The 20,490-nt window shown below is 46.5% G+C and overlaps 1 protein-coding gene across 1 annotated transcript; it reads left to right on the top strand.

Annotated features, from left to right (window-relative positions):
- Positions 1-12,088: 12,088 nt before the first annotated feature.
- Positions 12,089-13,562, top strand: LOC136536050 (ankyrin repeat-containing protein At5g02620-like). Its single transcript, XM_066528472.1, has 2 exons — positions 12,089-12,253; positions 13,209-13,562. The coding sequence occupies exons 1-2, from the start codon at positions 12,089-12,091 to the stop codon at positions 13,560-13,562; spliced, it is 519 nt and encodes a 172-aa protein (XP_066384569.1).
- Positions 13,563-20,490: the final 6,928 nt, after the last annotated feature.

Here is a 20,490-nt window from a genome sequence, read left to right as displayed (position 1 = left end):
TATGCAGCACATTGCTGCCTTCTTACTATTGGACACTATTTGTTTTACCTGGCTCATGTGCCCAAAATGCTTTGTAAAAGCATTGATTGAAAAAAATCCATCTTAGGCCACAATGTGACTTTTAGACCTAGATAAAATTACAAATTCCATGATAGAAATTTATAATAACATTGTTGGGTTCACCAGAAGGGCGGGCCTGGTGCAAGCGGTAGAGTCTTACCGTCTATGACCGGAAGGTCCTGGGTTTGAGTTGTGGTCTCCTCGCATTGCACAGGCGAGGGTAAGGCTTGTCACTAACACCCTTTCGCAGACCCCGCACAAAGTGGGAGCTCTCTGCACTGGGTCCGTCTTTTTTTTATTGTTGGGTTCACCACCACCCCTTAGCAATAGTGCTCAATGATTATGGTTCCCTCTCTTCTAAACTATAGATTGTTTTGACTTTTCTTTATACATAGTTTTTTATATACATAGCTTGAACTTATTAGAACGGCTTATCAGCCATGGTGCAGTGCTTTTCTTTCGCCACAAAGCAGCATCAGCCGACTTATCGGCCACAAAAACCATCAGCCGAACAGCGAATGAATGGAGTATAATGGATCATGTGTGTGCTCTCCTCCCCATGCTTGTACTCTGGCGCTTGCGCGCACAAATGTACTCTACCGATAACAATTGTTTTGGGAATTGTTCGAGTGGACACACTTTGCACCTAATGGTCCCTAAAACATTAGTGATCCTACTAGTTGATAGTTTTGCTGATCATGGTAAATCTTCCATATATTTCACCCTTGCGCACAAACATTTAGATTCAAAAACCACAGGGTAGTTGCACTTGTCTCCTATGAAACTCAGAAAGGTCTATCTAGAGTTGTCAGTGGAGCACCGATCCCTATTTCTCCATAGAAAATTGTAACTTTTTTTCTCTCATGGGCGAAGCCCATTAATCTAGCTCAATGCTATTGTCATGTCATAACCTATAATAACTAGTGATAAGTGGCGGAGCTTGAACAAGATCTCAGGGCAGAGTGGCGTGTGTGGAAGAAGGGGGTTGCAAGGATATACACAAACATGGAGTATATTTGATGTTATTCTTAGCATGCATATGGTGACAATTAGTGTTTAATGAAGCAAATTTCAAGACAGGGACCATGACCACCGTTGGCTTCAAGGAAGCTATGCCTCTGAACCTGAGTAATATGATGATGTATATATGATCGTTTGATGCTTATTTGATGATAAATATAGTTTACAATAAATTAACCATATACATGGTAATATGTTGCATGAGTTATTTATTACTGGTTATCTATCAAGGTTGATCCCCATCAGAGATTGATTCTCTAGGAGATGAGAATAGGAGAAATGCTCTTGGAGACATGAAGAACCAATACAGAATCTCCCGTTCCAATCTCTGTACTTCTTGTGGTTGTTGGCTTTACTGAACCTGGTCTGATACTCCCTCTAGTCCTTCAGTCCCTAGATATAAATAGTTCTACAGAGTAAATTGCACCGATCATGCATACCTGTATGATGATATCACTTTAGTCCAACTACTTGCAAAATGTGGAAACTAATGGGTGAAGATGAATGTGTGCGTGTACAGTCATATGTATGCCACGCAGCGTATTTTGCCATGTCGGTGACCTACGTGGACTGTGGCGGTCACAGGTTAAAAATGCAACTTGACGTTCCTGAAGGCTGAACCTGTTCCACGGCGCCTCCCAAATCCCTGCGACCCTGCCCCCAACATTCGGGGGATGAAACTAGCCAACGGACTCACACCTCACAAACCCTACAACTACACCTAGATTTCAAGATCACGTCCTTAAGGAGATCACCGAAACTATCCAAGACTTCGTAGGCGACGGGCGTGCCGTAATCTCTTTGTAGCTCCACGCGAGAGAGGCTCCACCTGTTAAATAAGAGAAAAAAGCCCGGTTGGGATCATGAGTCAAGCAGAGCTCGAACCCACGACCGGCCGCTGCACCAGCGTTTGCCACTCGAGCTACGGCTCGATCCCGAGCCCTAGCCACCTCCTTGTGCACCAGTCAACATGCCATCCAGAACCTGCATGCAAGTCGTATTGAAGCCGAAAGCCGTGCTGACAGAGCCGAGTACCGATCAAATCAGAATTGAACAACGAATCAACAAATCGTTTGTCTGAATTCTAGAGGAATCTGGATGGTTTGGAGGAATGCTGGATGAATTTGTGAGAGAAAAACACTGTTCCGGATGAAAAAATAAGCGAATCAAGCCGGGTTTAAGGGCACGCGAACGGGGCCAAAGGCTAGGTACGATGGGTGAAAGTTTCTCTTCTAGAAATTCTAGGACGACTTACAAGCCACGAGCAAGAGTGCCCTCATTAAACAGGTGGGCCACCTTCTGATTGACTAAATTGCTCATTAGCTGTTGGGCTAATCCTTGTTATTAATGGTTTTTCTAAGTTGAATGGTTGTTTAGGTTAGGGGGTGTTACTAGCGCCGGATGTCCGGACGTATGCCCGTGGCTGCTTGTTTCTCACGTGTAGCGAGCGGATAGCACAGACCTTAGCTTGCTCCGGGGCCACCACGCAGGCATTATGCCACCATCGGCCCACCACCCGGGCCCAGCACCTCCGCGGGCGTCAACCTACTCATCAGGTAGGGGTTCCCCGTCGAGCTCAAACTATCGTGGCGAGATGGAGGGAAGGGAAGGAAGGGGAGGGAGGAGAGAGGAGAGGGCAAGGCACGACATGCGAGGTAGGAGCCGAAGCCCTACGACAGGCCGGTGTCCGCCAGCCACCCGATGCCATTGCAACACGTACAACACCCGCTCTACTTTTGAGACGTTCATATGAAACATTTGCAATATACGTCTGAAGGCATATGCAATACTTGAAACATGCGTCTGAGACACTTGCAATGTGAAACATATGCAACATCCAAATAAACACACTTGCAACATACGCTTGAAAAAACAGATGAAACATTTAGAACAGACGCTTGCAACATACGTGTATAGTCATTGCAACATCGGCAACATCCCGATATACTTTTGCAATATTCATACGAAACACTTGCAACATACCTTTGAAACATCTGAAACACTTGAAACATACACTTGCAACATGCGCTATTCAGAGGAACATCAACGGCCCAGCATACACCCATGCCTTTCCTTCCTGCCGACGAGTGAGGTTGATGGGGGTGCAAGCGTAGGACTCCCCAAGCGCAGGCGCATGCCTCCCCTTCTGCGATGGGTGAGGTGGATGGGGGTGTGGCGTGGGATGGTGGCGCAGACTGTGGAGCAGCTAGGGATGGAGTGCGGGTGCGACGCTGCCACGCTGGAGAAGGCCACGGTGGGTGGTGGAGAAGACGAGCGGCTCTGTCTTTTTTTTAGATACAGAGGAAGAGTGCGGGTGCACTCTGAAGCAGCGAGCGGAGTACGGGTGCAGGTCGTCCAAAGGGATGGACATCCGCATCCTATCATTACCGTTAGGTTATACTACACAGTTCCTACACAATTATGACAAAATCGACTAATTAGTTGTAAATTTGGGCATGTATAGTTTTTATAAACATTTATATTTAAGGATAAATTTTGGACTTTTCAAATGCTTTTGTATTTATTTAAATAATGGAGAGTAGTTATGAGTTCAGATAGGCCCTAGTTAAATCAACGACACCTTTTATAAGCCATATATTTGAAGGGAGTAAGTTAATAATATTTATAGGTTGAGTGGTTGAATAGTTTTATTTATTTATTTTGAGGTCCACATTGGGGACGAGGGGGAGAAAATCCTCCCCACCTGAATTTTCATTCGATAGATGCCGAACATGCCGGGGGTGGAAGGGCGTGGTGCCAGTCCCAATACAAAGTTCCAAGAAGTACATGACAAGTAGGAGAGAGAGGGATTACAACACATAATAACAGAACAACAACAAACACAATGATTCAGCTCCTAATTCCACCTACTAACCGAAGCGACTGCAAGCACCACTTCCTAATCTGTGCCACCACCAAAGACATACTTCGAAAAGCTCCACACCACATGCAGTTGTAAGGTATTGAGTGGGATCCAACAGACGGAGGCATTGAGTCAGAGCCAACAGGCGACAGTCGTGAGTAGCATCGCCTAAGAGCACATCTAGGCTCCAACTAACGCCCACCAACGCCATTTGGGGGAAGGAAGCCTCAAAGGGGGAGGGTCACCAGGAGGAGAACGAGGAGATCCAGAGAGGAGATCAAGGTCCCCGTAACCCAGCATATGATGAAATGAAGCACTCAAGTGATCTAGAGAATGACAGAGCAAATCGTTGATGGTGAGCACTTGACAGCAAGTAGTGTTTGTAGAAGCCAAGGGGTAGGAGGGTAGCCATACCAACAACAAGATAGGGAGAGAGCAATAGAGGAGAGCACAAGGCCATGTGAGGGCACGCATGGAAGCAGGTGTGCTTGCATCAATGCCTTCAAGAAGGAGAGTGACATCCACGGATGCCACCATCGATGAATAGAGCACCAGGCCCATAAGAGCTTATGCCCGAAACCTGCATAGCGGATGCAACAAGCTTGGATTGGCCTTCTTGATAGCAGGAGCTAGAATCTACCCCTCTGTTGATGGTAGTTAACAACTATTATAAACCATCAATATAACATGTATAAGGGCATAAATATAATCACCAATGAAGGTTTATGAGTTTAAACTAACAAATTCCATGAGTTTTGGTGAATCTATATTTTCTACAGGGTTTATCCAGAAAACCATCAAGGTGGACCTACATATTAGATTTAATTGTGCTTATCCACAGCGAAACAGACACCAAAAGGTTCTAAAAGACTCGAGAGGACTCCACACCGAAGCAAAGGGTGAGACCCACCTGTTAGCCCCTTGTTGCAATGTCGGTTCTCCACCGCCTCCTAGATTACATCTACATCGTCCTTTAAGTTGGTTTGATCCAAGGACTCATGTTGGACGCTTCGGCCTATATATATCAGCCCCTGTGCCCTAAGAAGGCAATAAGTCATTTGAAAAGACAAAAACCCTAATCATCCTCAGAGCTCCACCATATTCTAGGACATAGCTAGTTAGGCTAGGTCTAGAGGGAGGCAAGCATGTCGCTTGGATTCTCGATCTTGTCAAGAGCGTGGTTTGGTATAATCTTTGTACCCCTCTCTCTCTTGTACCTCCATTACTTTTATATGCTAGTTACAATTGTTATGACAATATCCATATTCATCTCATTTATTTTCTTTATTATAATGTTCATCGTCTACTTTGATTATATGCTTAGTATAGTTAGATTATTATTATGTTCATGCATAAGTTCGTATAGCGCTCACTCTAAGGATCCATGGGTGGGTGTAACACTTCTGGTGTTACGAGCTTGCTTAGCACCTAGGTTAAGGTCAACGAAAAACCATTTATATAAACAAAAATAAAATATAACTTGTGTGTAGTACTTAAGTAAAGATGATGAGCAAGTGGTGTAGTTGAAAATGCAACTTTAATTTTTGAAAACAAATGTTGTTAACTAGTGTTCTTGAGAGCTCAAAAATTGAATCCGAAATTTAAACTAGAACTTTCCGTTGAATCGACAAGAAATTGAACTTAGGTTATGAACGTCATTTTTTGGTGAGTTATATTGAGCAAAATAGTTAAAAGGTGCTTAAATGTTTTCCTCTGATGGGTTAGTATGTAGTATGGGCTATTGAGTGAAATATTCATTAGTTGAAATTAATAAGGTTTAGACATATTAAAAATTGCAACAAAAGTGCTAATGTTTGTTAGTTCTAACCGAACCTTACCCTCTTCTAAGTCTAGAAATGATAGTAGACCATGCTGTTTTGACACTCAAATTCTACCCAAATTGTTTAAACACTAACTGCATGTTCTCATACTGTTGGTTGCCTCTAAGTGAGTACTTGAGCATGGCTTAGGTGGTAGTGGTGTTGGGTGTCATGGTACCCTCGCAAAAATTGCCCGAACCTCGTTAAAACGTGTCAAAGTCATGTCGTTGGCGCTCTGTTCATGAACTAATGTCAGAGCGACGAGCTCACATTGGCATCCATCTACCTCCTTCCCTGGTGGTCCTCTGGTCATGGCGATGGCGTTGCTAGGTCTTTGTCAATATGGACTTTACAATAGGGGAGTTAGTTGAACCTCAACTATGATTGTTAGTGACTTTTGCTATGCTTTGAAATGTGTGCACATCACCTAGGGCAGCCGTTCGGACTAGGTTCGTGGTCACTGCGGGCACTGCGTGGTGGCGCCGGGGTCATGTTGCGACCAAGCCACGGTCGCTGGCCCACGTGTGTGCTAGGCCTGTGCTGCACTATGCCCAGGTCTTGCATGGCCCGACCCGGCTGCCAGTGGTCTGGTCACCCAGCCACGGTGTGCGTGCGCCAACGCCAGCCACCGAGCCGTGTGTGGGGCCATGGTGGAGCTACGGTTGTCACTGCCTTGCCGTCGTGGCACTCGCCTCACTTTTCATCCTACCTACTATGTCGAGTCTTTGGACATGTGTCGCTGCCACCACGCCTCGGTCGACGACCCCGATCACTGTGGTGATGAGATGTTTCCCTGCCTCACCCGCTAGCCGACACCGGTGAGCCCCGCTCGGGTCTTGCCGCTCCATTCAAGCGCGTCGCGCCTAGCCCATGAACCATCACCTGTGCGCACTTGTTCGAGCTACCTCCATCAAATGGAGCCGCCCCGTCTTAATCCGCTCACCCATGCTCGGGTGCACTCTCCACAGCAAGACCATGGCTAGAGCTCTGCCTTTCCGCCCTCAATTTCACCTAGCTCAGGGCTTCACAGTTCGATTCCTCGTACCAGTAGGTGGCATAAGAAGGCAACTTGGTGTCCCATCTTTCCCATGCCTAGTCAAGCGCTACTGATAGCCAATTTAGCATTTTGCTCGCCGTAGGCCATGGGTGTCGCCGCAACCAGTGGATCGGGGGTAAGTCCCAATCCGTGGGGAAAGAACCCAATTGGTTGCATTTCTGGACTCGTGTTGATCCACTCTAGCTGGTGCTCGTGACAGGTTGGCTTGGTTTTCTTGTTGTGGGTGCGGTGACACAATAGTGCCACACTCGGAGAGCCACCACCCTCTCAGTCGCACGTGGTCAGACCACCCCAGCGCTCCCCTATTTCAACCATCATTGGAGCGTGAACCACGGTGAGCTACTGATGCTTCTCCACTACCTCTACCCTTCCGAGAGTGTGTAGGTTCATCAGAACAGGCACGCCGCCACCATGGCTAGCCATTCGCCGCTACCGCTCCCGGCAGTATGCCACTAAGTTCCCAACCGCCATACATGCTTGCGGGTTTAGCCGTAGATGGTGGTTGACCCTTTATTCCTATCGTAGCGAGTCTAGCTCGACCGGCGTAGAAAACGTTTTCCTATTATGATATTCACAGATGCAGCGTAGAAAACGTTTAACCAACAACAACCGCAACTCTAAAAACACTATTATGCTTCACAAGCTAACGAGCTAGCTCTAATAACTAACGTACTAGTCTACGTCATCAAGTAAGGCTTCGTTTCTAGAAAATATTTTAGTTCTACAATCCCAAGGTGTTTCGGCATTTTATTGATTAAATATATATTTTTAAACTAGGTCTCCTTAGCTACCCTAGCAACTAATTATTATGGAGCTACAAAATTTATAGTGAGCACCTAATAATGTTAGGAATTTTCTGTAAAAATTCCAGAGTCAACACTATTACCAATTCCTCACAATAATTCCTACAAGTTGATGTTTTAACAATATTAAGTGCTTCCAATTAATTAGATTACACTTGAGAGATAGGAAAGATATTATTGTTCTTATTATCATATAACTATCACATGGAATATATATGGATGATAATTCGAGACCGGGCGGGACTGTGCTTTGGATTTTGTTAGGCAACCGAGCGAGGCTCTAGTTGCATTTATTCCGCCTGGTGCTGTGGATGGTAGTCAGGTCACAGACTTATTATCCTAAGCACATACTTGCTTATGGGAGTAGGAAGGCTCATTACACTCTTGTCATGGGTTCTGGCTCTTTCTGGACTGACTTTAGGGGTGGATATTAGGTGGAGGTCTAAGCACTATACTAACACCAGGTCTCAGGTGTTGAGGGCTTGGAGTCTAAGTTTGGACGAGGACCTAGATCCGTTGACATGAGTGGAATGGGTTGGTCTTGTTTGTGCCTGGGGTACAAAAGGGGTGTGTGTTTCGGGGTACTCAGCTAGGATACATTAGTTCACGAATCACCGTTTCTGTGAGACAGTACGACTTGGCTATGGTCTAGCACCATAGCAAGAACTAGAACATAAAAGATGGTAAAATGGTTCTGATTGCTTACCACCTGCTTGAAAGTATCATAGGTGCTTACATAGAATGGTAAGTTAATGAACTAATGATGACTGCTAATAAAAATTGAATATAAGGACGCATGTTTAGTAATGCTTCCGTAGATGCAACAACCCACAAGCCAAATAAGCCTTGCATATCCTTGGAGTTTTTTATTTTCCTCCTGTCAGGTAAGTCTTGTTGAGTACAATCGAGTACTCAGGGTTTTATTCTCCCTGTTGTAGGTGACCGATGGATGGTAGATGACTTTTGTGTGTGGAAACCTCCTGGTGGGCTCAGCGAGGATTTCCTTACGTTGCAGACATAGAGTTTTAATTACAACCTTGATGAATAAAGTTTTAGAAAGAAAGGCTTATGATTTGCTATCCTCACATGTATATAATTATGTCTCATGCTTAATGTTTAATAGCTTACAAGTAAACTTAATTTCTGTTAAAACTCTGATCACATGTTTTATTCCACTGTCGTAATTATCTTGTTTATCATTCTGATGTTGTAATAAAGTGATGTAATGAATTGGCTAAGAATGTTGTAAGCTTTATCCTCTCATTTATGATCCTGACAGAAAAATATGGATTTTTGAGTTCTTCCTTAGGGTGTGCTCGACCGAACTGAGTAGTTTAGTGTCCTCGCTTGGGTACTCAGTGTCTAATGGAAGACAAGTACCCTTGAGAGGCATTAGATTAGGCGGTTCTGCCACAATGGGTGGTCGACATTGTGTAAGCGTGTTGTTTATACATTGTTTACCTGCAGATACACCCTATATTCTAGGTCATGTGGTAGATCGGGGATGTGACACTCCCATTGAGTCCTTTGTAGTCCACTCGCCGAATATAGGCGCACGTAGGGTTCGGTTACGAAGGAAGAGCAAGCTATGTTCTTAATCTTCCTTAGTAGTATCCCTTATGTATAGATATGACGATGATCTTAGCAATGATTATTAGGTATAATTGCACTAATCCATGTATGCCTTGACTTGTAATTAAGAATGACTTACGAATTATTCCTCTAATCTTATACCTGATCATGCTAATGTTATAGAAAGAAGTACTCTGAGTGATTTATCATTATCAGTGATCAATACTTATCATATATCTTATCCTATAACTTACCCCTGTTATGAGTAGAATATTGGTTATGATTTACTTCTCCTTCAATAGTATAAGTTATCAATATACATCCATGCTAGACCTTCCATGTGGTAAAAATATAAATATACTCTCAGGTAAAATGGTACAATGGTATATTATCTGTACGTTTGCAGATCTTTTTTATTCATATATTTATTTATTCTTACTAGTCACATAATTGATAAAGAACTGCTTAGTATTATTCTAGTAGTAATGCTATGTAGTACCAACAAGTATCTATGATATTATCACTAGAAATCGCAACCTAGTAAAGTTAGGAGATATAGGTTTATAATAGGTGGCTACTTACAAAATAAGTGACACGTTAATAAATACCAACAAGTATTTCTAGTGCTGTTGGTAGGGACTAGATTTAAAACTCTGTTCTTAGTAGCAACACTAAGAAATATCGACACCCTCCACAGTGGCACCCTTAGGAGGGGCACGACGTTGTTGACACCGCCACCACTAGCTCTAGATAACTAGAGCTGGGTTTTGACCAGGAGGAGAGGGACAGTACTACAGTCATAGGATGGGGAGCCCACTTCATCGATGCCTCTAAGGAGGGAAACGACACCGGTGGGCATCGCCGTCGGTTGCACAGATAAGGTCGTACATGGCTTTCGCCTAAACTCCTTAAACCCATGAACTATAGCCCATCGTTGCGGAAACCAGGAGGATGAGCCCAGAGCGACACCATGCCCACTGCCCACCTCCTGATGGGGAGCTCGAGCGTCGTGAGCATGGACAAGTAGTTCCACAAAGGTCCCGCGCAGCACCACAACACCACCATGTTGTGGCCCATGGACGTGGGCCTCGAGTCACCACACGGCCGGCCACTAGCTCATCACGCGCTCCTTCAACTCCCGCAGCTTAGCCATCAACGCTTGTGTTTGCTGGTCCTAGATCAATAATGCACGCGATAGGATCGATGCCGTGAGGGCGTAGTCGTGCTCCTTCGTGGAGTGGATGTGGTCCTGAACCTGGTGGACTCATAGACGACCACAACGGTCTCATCCTCGGTGGGGCGACGACATTGGCAAAGCCGAGTCAGTCGAGCACGACATCTCACTGCTACGTGGGTCATACCGGAGGAGGCGGCCGGTGGCGCTAGCCTCTACGAAGTCATGGAGCCACCTGTCGAAGCTAAATCTAGTGCTCACGTCTAAGAAGTAGACCGTGCCGTCAGAGGCTTCGATCGCTGCGTTTGTGAACCTGGCGGCAGCGGAGTCGGATCTGACTTGGTCGCGTGCCTTGGTGGCACCTCGGTCCGTGCCATGCTCGTCGCCAAGCGGAGGCCCGCCCGTTTGGGACCCGCATCCATGTGAGCTGCACGTGTCCCCGCTAGCCTCCACGCACGCACATGCCTAGGCGCTCGATCGCGACAGCATGCTCGTCGGCCACCATGCCCTGTCATTCGCTGCGTCCGGGGCCAACGGAGTTGGGCCCACGGTAGGCTACACTCGCTTCCACTGACTAGCTCGCCACTCACCCACGTTAACCTCCACGTGCGCACACGCCATGGCACACAACCATGCCACCATGGTCGTCGGCCGCCATGCCCATTTGCTCACCTCACGTCGGATCCGCAGTGGGGGCCACTGGATCTGGGTTCAGAGGGCTTGGATCTGGTGCCTGTAGGTCGCCATCGGCCAACCTTGCATGGGAGAAATTCAAACTCGAACAAGGAAGAGGGGAGGAGAGGTAAGGGGGAAATTTACATTTTGACCATTATAACAAAAAGTCACTCATTCTAATATCATTCTTAGAACCCACCTACAAATATACCAGATGTGAGAAGTTTTAACATCAGATTTGTTATATTTGTACATGTGGCATGCCACACCATCCTAACACGTTGGCGCCCAGTCAGCCAGGACATGTCAAAAGTCCTTCCTGCCCCTGCCTTGCTTCTCTCTCTTCCTCTTTGACAGTCGAGCCCTGTAGCTCCTCTCACTACCATGTGGGCCCTAGTCATCAATTTCATCTCCCACCTCCAATGCCTAGATTGGAGCTAGGCACCTCCAACTTCGTCCCCCATCCATGGCTATTCAGCGGTCGAGGATGACGAGCAAGGCACCATGCGTGAACTCTATGCAACAGTTCATGACGGCAGAGAGGGGTCAGTGGCAGCCAACCATGGGTAGAAGCGGGGCTGTCCAATGGAGTGCTTTGATCGAGCAGGGAGACGCCACTACGACCATGGATTGGCGCTGAGATGTGGATAGGCGGCCGTAGCGGGTCCTTGCGATGCTAATGAAGGAGACAGGGAGGCGAGACGTGCTGTATATGCGTAGATCGGCAGGCTTGACCTCAGGTCAGCAATGGCGGCAATGACGGTGGTCCACGGCGATGGAGTAGGGGGTGCCAAACGAGTAGTAGCGGTGTGAAGTCGTCATGCCATTGCGAACTCGCAGAGCCCATTGGGAGTAGCAGAGACGGCTGGATAGGGGGAGATCAATGGTGGCGATGGAGCTCCGGCCATGGCGGTGTGGGAGGAGAGTAAGGTAGGGGAAGCTAGGGAGTCACGGTAGTGTGCAGTTTGGTAGCCGCTTGGTAGCAGGGGAAATTGGAGGTGGGGCAAGCTAGCTCGCCGATGCTGGCAGAGGCCGCTAGCGGCCATGTGTGTGGAGACGCAGGTGTCCACCGATGAGGAAGCGGCGGAGCATGAGCATGAGGAGGCGCAGACCGCGGCGAGCGCCCCTCCTAGACCTACCATGTCCGCCGCCTGTGCACGAGTGATGGGCATTCAACGCTGTCAGCGACAAGAGTTGAAGCAGCCGGAGGTAGGAGATGAAGCTAACGACTAGGGCCCACATGGTAGTGAGAGGAGCTATGGGACCAGCTATCAGAGAAGAGAGAGGAGCAAAGTAGGGGCAGAAAGGACTTTTCACATGCCCTGGCTAACTAGGCGCCAACGTGTTAGGCTGGCGTGGCGTGCCACATGCACAAATATGGCAAATCCGATGTTAAAACTTCTCTCTTCTGGTATATTTTTAAGTGACATTCTAAGGATGATATTCGAATAAGTGGCTTTTGTTATAATGGTAAAAATGTAAATTTCCCGGTAAGGGGAGGTGGAGACTGCTGTGGAGGGGCCTTTTTGGGTGTCGCAGCTGGCCGTCGCCACCGCTAGCCGAGGAGCGGCGGTGGTGGCTAGGGAGCCGGTGTGGTAGGGTCCCCGCGGTGGGGTTGGGTCACCCCCGAGTCACCTGTACAGAGACGACGCATGGGAGGAGGGAGGGAATTCTCGAGAAATTTCAAAATTTAACCCTCAATTAGTGTGCTTCTCAAGATTTAACACCCAATTCGCGAGCCTTTCAAAATATAACCTAGGTCATATGAATTCTTTCAATCCGAGGGTTTTCTCTCTTTTGCTCACTTTTCTTATTTCTATTATATCTCTTTCACTATTCTGAGCATGGGAAAAGACCAAAGTGCCCCTCCCTGGACAAGAAGACTTGAAGACGGAGGCTTCGCTTAGTTCGTTCAAACACCAGTCGTGGGGTCGCGACTCGTAGAGCATGCGTCGCTCCAGCCACCACCTGGTCCTGGCTACTCTGGCGTCGGTCCACCATCCACCGCCGGCCCCCACCCAGCGTGCACCAAGGACGAACGTGGCTAGGCAGAGTGCTCCGCGTGTGCCCAGGCCTAGGTCTAGGACAAGCATGGCCATGCTGGGAGATGATGTCCGGTAAGGATGCCAAGGAGCTCGGGGCACTGCTGTCCAAGCAGAACTAGGACGGGGAGACGCCGCTGTTCGTGGCCGCTGAGTACGGCAAGACGAGGCTACACTCCGTGGCGCGGAACGGGCACGTGGAGGTGGTGCACACACTGCTGGAGGCGGAGCCTAGCATTGCGCTGCGCACAACAAGAAGGGCCAGACTATGCTACACATGGCCGCCAAGGGCGCACGCCATCAGCCCAGGCGGCGGTGGCAACAAGCAGGTGTGCGAGCTGAAGCAGCAGGTGAGTGACATCAAGAACGAGGTGCACTCGCAGCTAGAGCAGATGCGCATGCGGAAGCAGGGCATCACGAAGCACATGCGCACCAACAAGCTGCACGAGGAAGGGCTGAACAACGCCATCAACTAGACGACGATGGTGCCACGATGGCTTCGGCCTCGCTGTCGTAGTGTCACTGGCCTATGGCTCAGGGTTCTCCACGCCCGTCATGGCCGGTGTGCACCCTGGTGAGTGGGCTCGCCGTCATGCTGCTCACTTGCTTGGAAGCCTGCTTAGTTGTCTTCCTATTCTTCAAGAACAAGAAGTGAACCAAGCGTTCCCAGGGAGGAGCACTATGGTCTTTCCCCATGCTCAAAATAGTGAAAGAGATATATTGGAAATAAGAAAAGAGAGTAAAAGAGAGAAAACCCTCATATTGAAAGAATTCACATGATGAGGGTTATATTTTGAAAGACTCGCGAATTAGATGTCAAATCTTTAGAGGTGCACGAACTGAGGGTCAAATATTGAAATTTCTTGAAAATTCTCTGTAGCAGTTTCTTCAGTGGTTGAATAGTTCAAAATAAGCTTTCAATTAGAGATATGAAGGCACGCCGTCTAGGCGGCCTCCCAGGGTGTCCACGTATGTTCTATTTAGTTGGTGTGTTAGATAGAAATTCCATGACCTAGATGAAGTAGTACCTCACAGCCAGCGTCCTTGCATACTTTCACCCACTGCCATAGGTAAGATGAAGCAAGTGGATGCATTCAATGAACTAGATAGAAAATTGAATGGGCATGCATGCAAGCGTAGATATCATTTGCATGTAGGAAGTTACCACGGGTATTTACATCATTGTGTCTTCTCCTTTTACATTGAAATTTTCATGCATACATGGGTTCCTCCCTAAGCTATAAATGTAGGCTCCTCTTTACATACAGAAAATTCGCTATGGACGGTAAGAATTTACAGGACATGTAATGCCTTCTCCTTTTACATAGAGGAACTTACTGCCACCAAATTTTTATATGAAAGGAAGCAACCCCAGGTGAGACTATAGCATGGACCTCTTTAACTATCTACAGAAAATTTACTGATGAGCAAAAATTTACATCGCCTGTGGTTGGTTCCTTGTCCCTGCACATGCATAAATTTATAGCTAGCTAAAAGCTAAAGCCAATGTGATAATTTTTCATGCATGCACGAGTGCTCCCTAGGCTATATAAAATTTGTAGGTGCTCTTACCATCTAGATTTACTATGAACATGTGCACCGTAGCTACCTAATAATACCTCTTTTACTTTTTAAAGGTAAAATAGTACCTCTTTTACACCATGCATGCTAAGCTTTATGTGGCTTTGGTTAAAAAAATCCACATGCGCAGCATTGGCCAAAGTAGGTGGCCCATTTAGTGATTGGCCTCCTTGCTATCAGTGCATGAAGAACAACTCCCGCTTCGAGGAACATGCATGGGCATTTGTGCTCTCACAACCATCAAGCGTGCATGAACAAGTTGCTTAGGATGGGCCCCATTCCCATTAATGAGCTTTTTGCACCCAGTGGTGGTAGAGGCGCCCATGCTCTCGCCTATATAAGCATGTGGTGTGCCAACCCATTGCTTCATCATCCTCCTCCCATTGCTTGCAAGTGGCCTCGTTGTAGTTCATATAGTTCATCCCTACAGTAGTTTGTGTGTTGTTGCTCCTTGCCTTTGTTACACTAAAACCACCAACACAAGTGCAGTGGCATTTCCCAGGCACGGCTAATGGCGTAACAAGAACACTACATAGGAAGCACTACAGAGTAGGTATGTGCTGTGAACCTATGGTAACGAAAGATTTTATAAAATTAACGCCTAATTATGGACCTAGCGAGTGGCTGGAGAAAGCTTTACATTTGAGCTCACTCAGTTAGCATGTGCATATGAACGTAACAGGCACACTTTGTGCACCTACATGTGTTGTGATCATGGACGACCAGGTGGTTCCTGTGTGCATATGGCCCCGTTCGGCTGGCAGAATTTTGGCTAAAACTGGCTGAAAAACACTGTTCTGGTTGAATTATTGTGAGAGAAAATATTGTTCTGGCTGAAAAAATAAGCAGAACAAGCCAAATATGGGGTAAGCCGACCAGAGCCTATATGTGTTTAGCGCATGGTTTTGATCCTAGGAAGTGATGCCTGCAGCCTTATTTGTTTGTGTCATTACTGCTATACATTCGGCTTCCTGTTTTCTTTGTTTCTTTTCCTTTTGTTCGTGTCGGTCCTCTCCTCTCGTGCTCTTCATTCCCTCCACTTGGTCGTCCTTTCTAAATGTAATTTTTGTTGTGCTCCGACCGTGTACACCATGGGTATGCACTTTTGTCGACTAAGTAATCTATATCGTTTGCATATCCACATAGTGTACTCTTCTCACCCCATGAAATTAGTTTATAAGGTATTACATTAGGTTCCTCCAACATTGATCCTTATATGTGGTTGTGGTCTACCTTCCCGGATGAAGTAAGGCCCATATATGGGTGGTTTGCTTATATGTTTTTTTTGCAGAACTATTCTAGGCAAGAGATCAAGGTCTGCTCGTAGGGAACTATTCGTTGCAAAGAAAGATGGGGCAAGGTAGCTTCTTCATTCTTGTGCTATTTTATTGTTTGGTTCCATCAGTTGGGTGACAAAGTATTTCCAACTTGCAGCGATGTGTAAGCCTACCTCTGTGAACACCATCAACTACCTATCGCTACACAGCTTCATCCAATAAATCTGATGCTGTTCTATGGGCCACATGGTGGTGCCATAATCAGTGCTCCAGTTTTAAGTCTGTCAACTAGTGAGTAGTGCACCGGTGTGCTATATCCTTGGCCTATGAGTCCTTACTTGTGTTGTCCTTTGGAGGTCCCTGGGCTCATGTATCCATTAGTCCACTATGCCACCTTAGTAGATAAGGATCTTTATGCTTTTGTCTTAAGTGTAGTGCCTAAGTTAGGACCTTTGTCTGTCGGCTAGAGTGGCTTAGTAGTGTGTTGGCACCAGCCATTCGAGTTACCAAACTCGAAGAATAATATGTAGTCCTCCCTGTTTGTTTTCGCTTCATGTGTACTATTGCCTCAGTTTGATTAAAGTGCTTCATCTACTTTCCTTCCATGTCAGCATATCCAGCTCCCTGGACATTACATGAATATCTATGCTATGCGTGCACTCCCAACTTGACTCCCATGCACTAATAAGTTCGTGCGATTTGGTTTGCATGAGCATTGTACCACTTAGCTATGTAGAGTTTGGTTGGAGAATGGGAAAAAATGCAACATGGGGGAGTTCTCCCATGGAGATTGTGGAAATCAGTACGATGGAGTTGGGGGCATAAGCACTGACCTCATTGGTTTGCTACTTCTCCTGTTTAGCAGTATGCATGAACCAATGGCCCAACATTGGATACCGGTAGGGTTCCTGGCATAAATATATTGCCCCCAATGGTAAGTTCAGCATGAATCACGCCAGAAATTAACATGAGAGTGAAACATCTAATAGGTATGATGATTGCGCTTTGTTAGTGAAAGGATCAAGATGCCCAAGAGAGGGGTGAATTGGGCTAATTCTAAATTTCTTTGCAATAATTAAGCCCTATGGTTAGCCCAACTTCACCCCTTGTGCCTAGAAAGTATTTCTAACGTTCTACCACACAAAAAGACTTGCAACCTAAGTTCCAATCCTACTCTAGCATGGCAATTCTACAAATGTAAAGACAAGAATTGAATTGCTCAAAGTAAATGCTCAAAGTAAAGAGAGAAGGAGGAACGCGGCGATGTTTGGCCGAGGTATCAGAGAGTTGCCACTCCCCACTAGTCCTCGTTGGAGCACCCATGCAAGGGTGTATCTCCCCCTTGATCTGTGCAAGGATCAAGTGCCCTCTATGGGTTGATTCTTTGACACTCCATCATGGTGAATCACCCACAATCGCTCACAACTTGAGTTGGGTCATCCACACGCTCCATCGGATGATCACCAAGCTCCCAATCACCACCAAGCCATCTAGGTGATGGCGATCACCAAGAGTAACAAGCATAAACTCTCACTTGACCCCGATAAGCCTAATGAGAAGGGTGGATGCACACTTTGCTACTCTTGCTTTCACTAATGATGTTTCTCTCTTGGATTCTCAAATCTCAATCACCTCACTAGGACTTTGCTCTTCTTGGCACTCTCAAGGGTGTTTCTCGACTATTGGAATGAGCAAAAGTACCCCCTCACACAAATGGAGGAAGTAGTTATACACCCGTGTTCAAAACGAACCATTATATGCCTCTACGGGGTGACCGGACGCTCTGGTCATGTTGATCGGACGCTCTGGTTAGTTCTCCCCGAAACCCAGTGTTTAAGTTGTGACCGAATGCTGGACAACGTCTAGTCATGATTTTCCCTCCCTAGAACCTTACTAGAGTCAACCAGACGCTGGCACCCAGTGCCCGATCACTCACCTCTCAGTGTTTGATCGCACTAGACATTTTCACCTCGATCAAATGAATTGACCGGACTTTGCGCCAGCGTCCGGTCACACCAGAACCAGCGTCCGGTCAGTATTTGACCCTCCATTCACTTTCATCTCACAATCATATGTGAATGAAGTTTGCTCCAAATGATCTAAGGGCTTTTTAGGAGCTACCTAGTGCTAGATTTAGTAAGTGTGCACCACACCTAACCCACTAGACTCACCTAGGTCAAGCTACCCATCCATACCCCCCTTAATAGTATGGCCAAAGGAAAAACAAAGTCCTAAACTACTCTAAGTGTCTCTTCAACTCCAAACGACACTTAGAACTAGTCCATCCTTAACCTTGTCGTCCATCCCTTGAAAACTAAAACAATTTCCATCGTTGGGGCATGACAACCATGATTGCCCAATCAATTACCATTACCGTGACCTAACTTAATTGCATCTGCAAAACACACGTTAGTCACAGTAATCACGTATTGTCATTAATCACTGAAACCCAACTAGGGGCCTAGATGCTTTCAATCTCCCCCTTTTTGGTGATTGATGACAATACCACCTCGAGTATGTGAAATAGTTGAGGTTTTTAACATGCTTGGTTCATATAAGCTTTTGACAATAAGAACAAAAGAGTTAGGCAAGCTTATATGACCTAAGCCAACATGATGTACTCAAAAGATATGAAATAAGCATGAGTACAAGTAATAAAGCTCATTTGCATCGGAGTAAAATGCGGAAGCAAAGCAAATGAGCATAACACAAGTGATATGATATCTAAATAATTCAAAGTAGAGAGCACACATATCAAATATCATGATCACGTAGATATCACTATCACATAAATATAGTTTGATGCATGAAAGTAAACACATGAATGCATAATAGTGTATCACACATCAAAAACCAAATATAATAGATAATATAAACTCCCCCTAGATAAGTTGCTCCCCCTAAGTCTAACATACTCGATCCCTCTCTCCCTTTGGCGTCAAACACCAAAACCTAAGGGTCAGTCGGTGGGGCTACAGCAGACAAGTCGAGCAATGAGGTACGAGGAGCGAGCTAGAACTATGTGCCATCATCATCTGATCCTGAGCTCTGAGCTGTCTGACCCTCTCTAGCTAGAAGCGATGCTGAAGTGGTCTGGGTCGGATCAGGGACTGGTGCGACCTAAGAGTCTGTAGGTATGACTATAGCAGGCGGCTCTGATGATGCAACTAAAGAAGAGAGCATCTCTATAGTCCCAGTAATAGGTGCAACTGTGGAAGAACCTAGGACATGTAGATATGGCGAAGTAGGTTGCCCTGTCAACTCACTGAAGGTAGCACCAAGGCTCCTAGAAACTATGGTATCTGGCGCTAGCAGTGAGGAAGTCTGAGCCGGTGTAAAGCCCGTCTGAAAAGGTGTGAACTATGGGGCCAGCACTGGCAAGGCAAACCACTAGGACACCTACTCTGTAGGAGAAGGAAACTGTGCTGGTGGCTATCCCTGACTCTAAAGCCCACTGGGTTGTACAACTAGAGTCATAGAAGTGGTGGCAGGCTGGCCGATTTAGGGTGAAGGCTATGGCGGTGGAGCCCCAATAGCTGTCACAACATGCTGCATAAATCCAAGGAGCTGCTGCTGATGCATGGCCTGCTGCTACTGTTGTATAGCCTGTTGCTGTCGCTAGAACTCATCCTGCCTAGTCTGGAACTATGCAAATATAGCAGCGGTCTCCTAGGCCTGGCGAGCCTGATCCTGTCTCATCTGCTCAAGGATAGCAAGTAGAGCAGGGTCTGTCTGTGGTGTAGGTGGAGCTAAACTGGAGCTACCGGCCTCATGATCATGTCGTCATGGAGGCATCTGAGAGATAGCCTGGTAGTCATCATCTGAGCTATCACTAGGGTCGCTCCCAACCATCTCGTCCTACTGAGCATCTAACTACTCCTCCTCTGTAGATGCTATGCCCCTGATGGTCTTATCCTGCTGGGCTATAGTCTCTGGCATCTCTGGGCAACGGCATGACTGGCTGGGTGTCCTCCCTACACTGTGGTGGAGCATCTGAGTCATGTTGTATGCAGAGAACTCTGTAGTAGCACCACTATACTCTGTTAGCATCTCAGGTGGCCTCACAGTAACTGCCATGTGTATCAAAAAAGTAATCTAGTGGGCATAGGGCAACTGTCGATGACCTCTAAACCCCTCTGCAATAGTATCCTCTATATCTGATAGTAGGAGATCCCAAATATCAAATACAGACTATTGCATTAGAGAGTTTAGAAGCCACAGCTGAATGCGAGTCAATCCCTCATGATATCCCATCCTCAGAAGCAGTGTCCTCCTCATGATAGCATCAAGCACTCTAGCTGTAGGAGTGAGATCACTAGGAGTCCTGTTTGACCCCTCACCGAAAGGCTCTATGAAGCAATGGCGGACTAGATCTATAGGGGGTACAAGACCATCGTGAGGGCGTCTAGGAGGCCCTGTCTGTCCATAGCACACCTCATCTAGCCGGATGGGCTACTCCTGAAGCCTGAATATCTATCTGACCCTAAAGCTCATCAGCCTATAGTCTCTGCCTCTGAAATCAAAATGTATAAATCTATGCTGTGGG

The sequence above is a fragment of the Miscanthus floridulus genome, chromosome 2 (genome assembly GCF_019320115.1).
Source record: "Miscanthus floridulus cultivar M001 chromosome 2, ASM1932011v1, whole genome shotgun sequence".
NCBI lineage: Eukaryota > Viridiplantae > Streptophyta > Magnoliopsida > Poales > Poaceae > Miscanthus > Miscanthus floridulus.
This window is presented reverse-complemented; position numbering and strand designations above follow the sequence as displayed.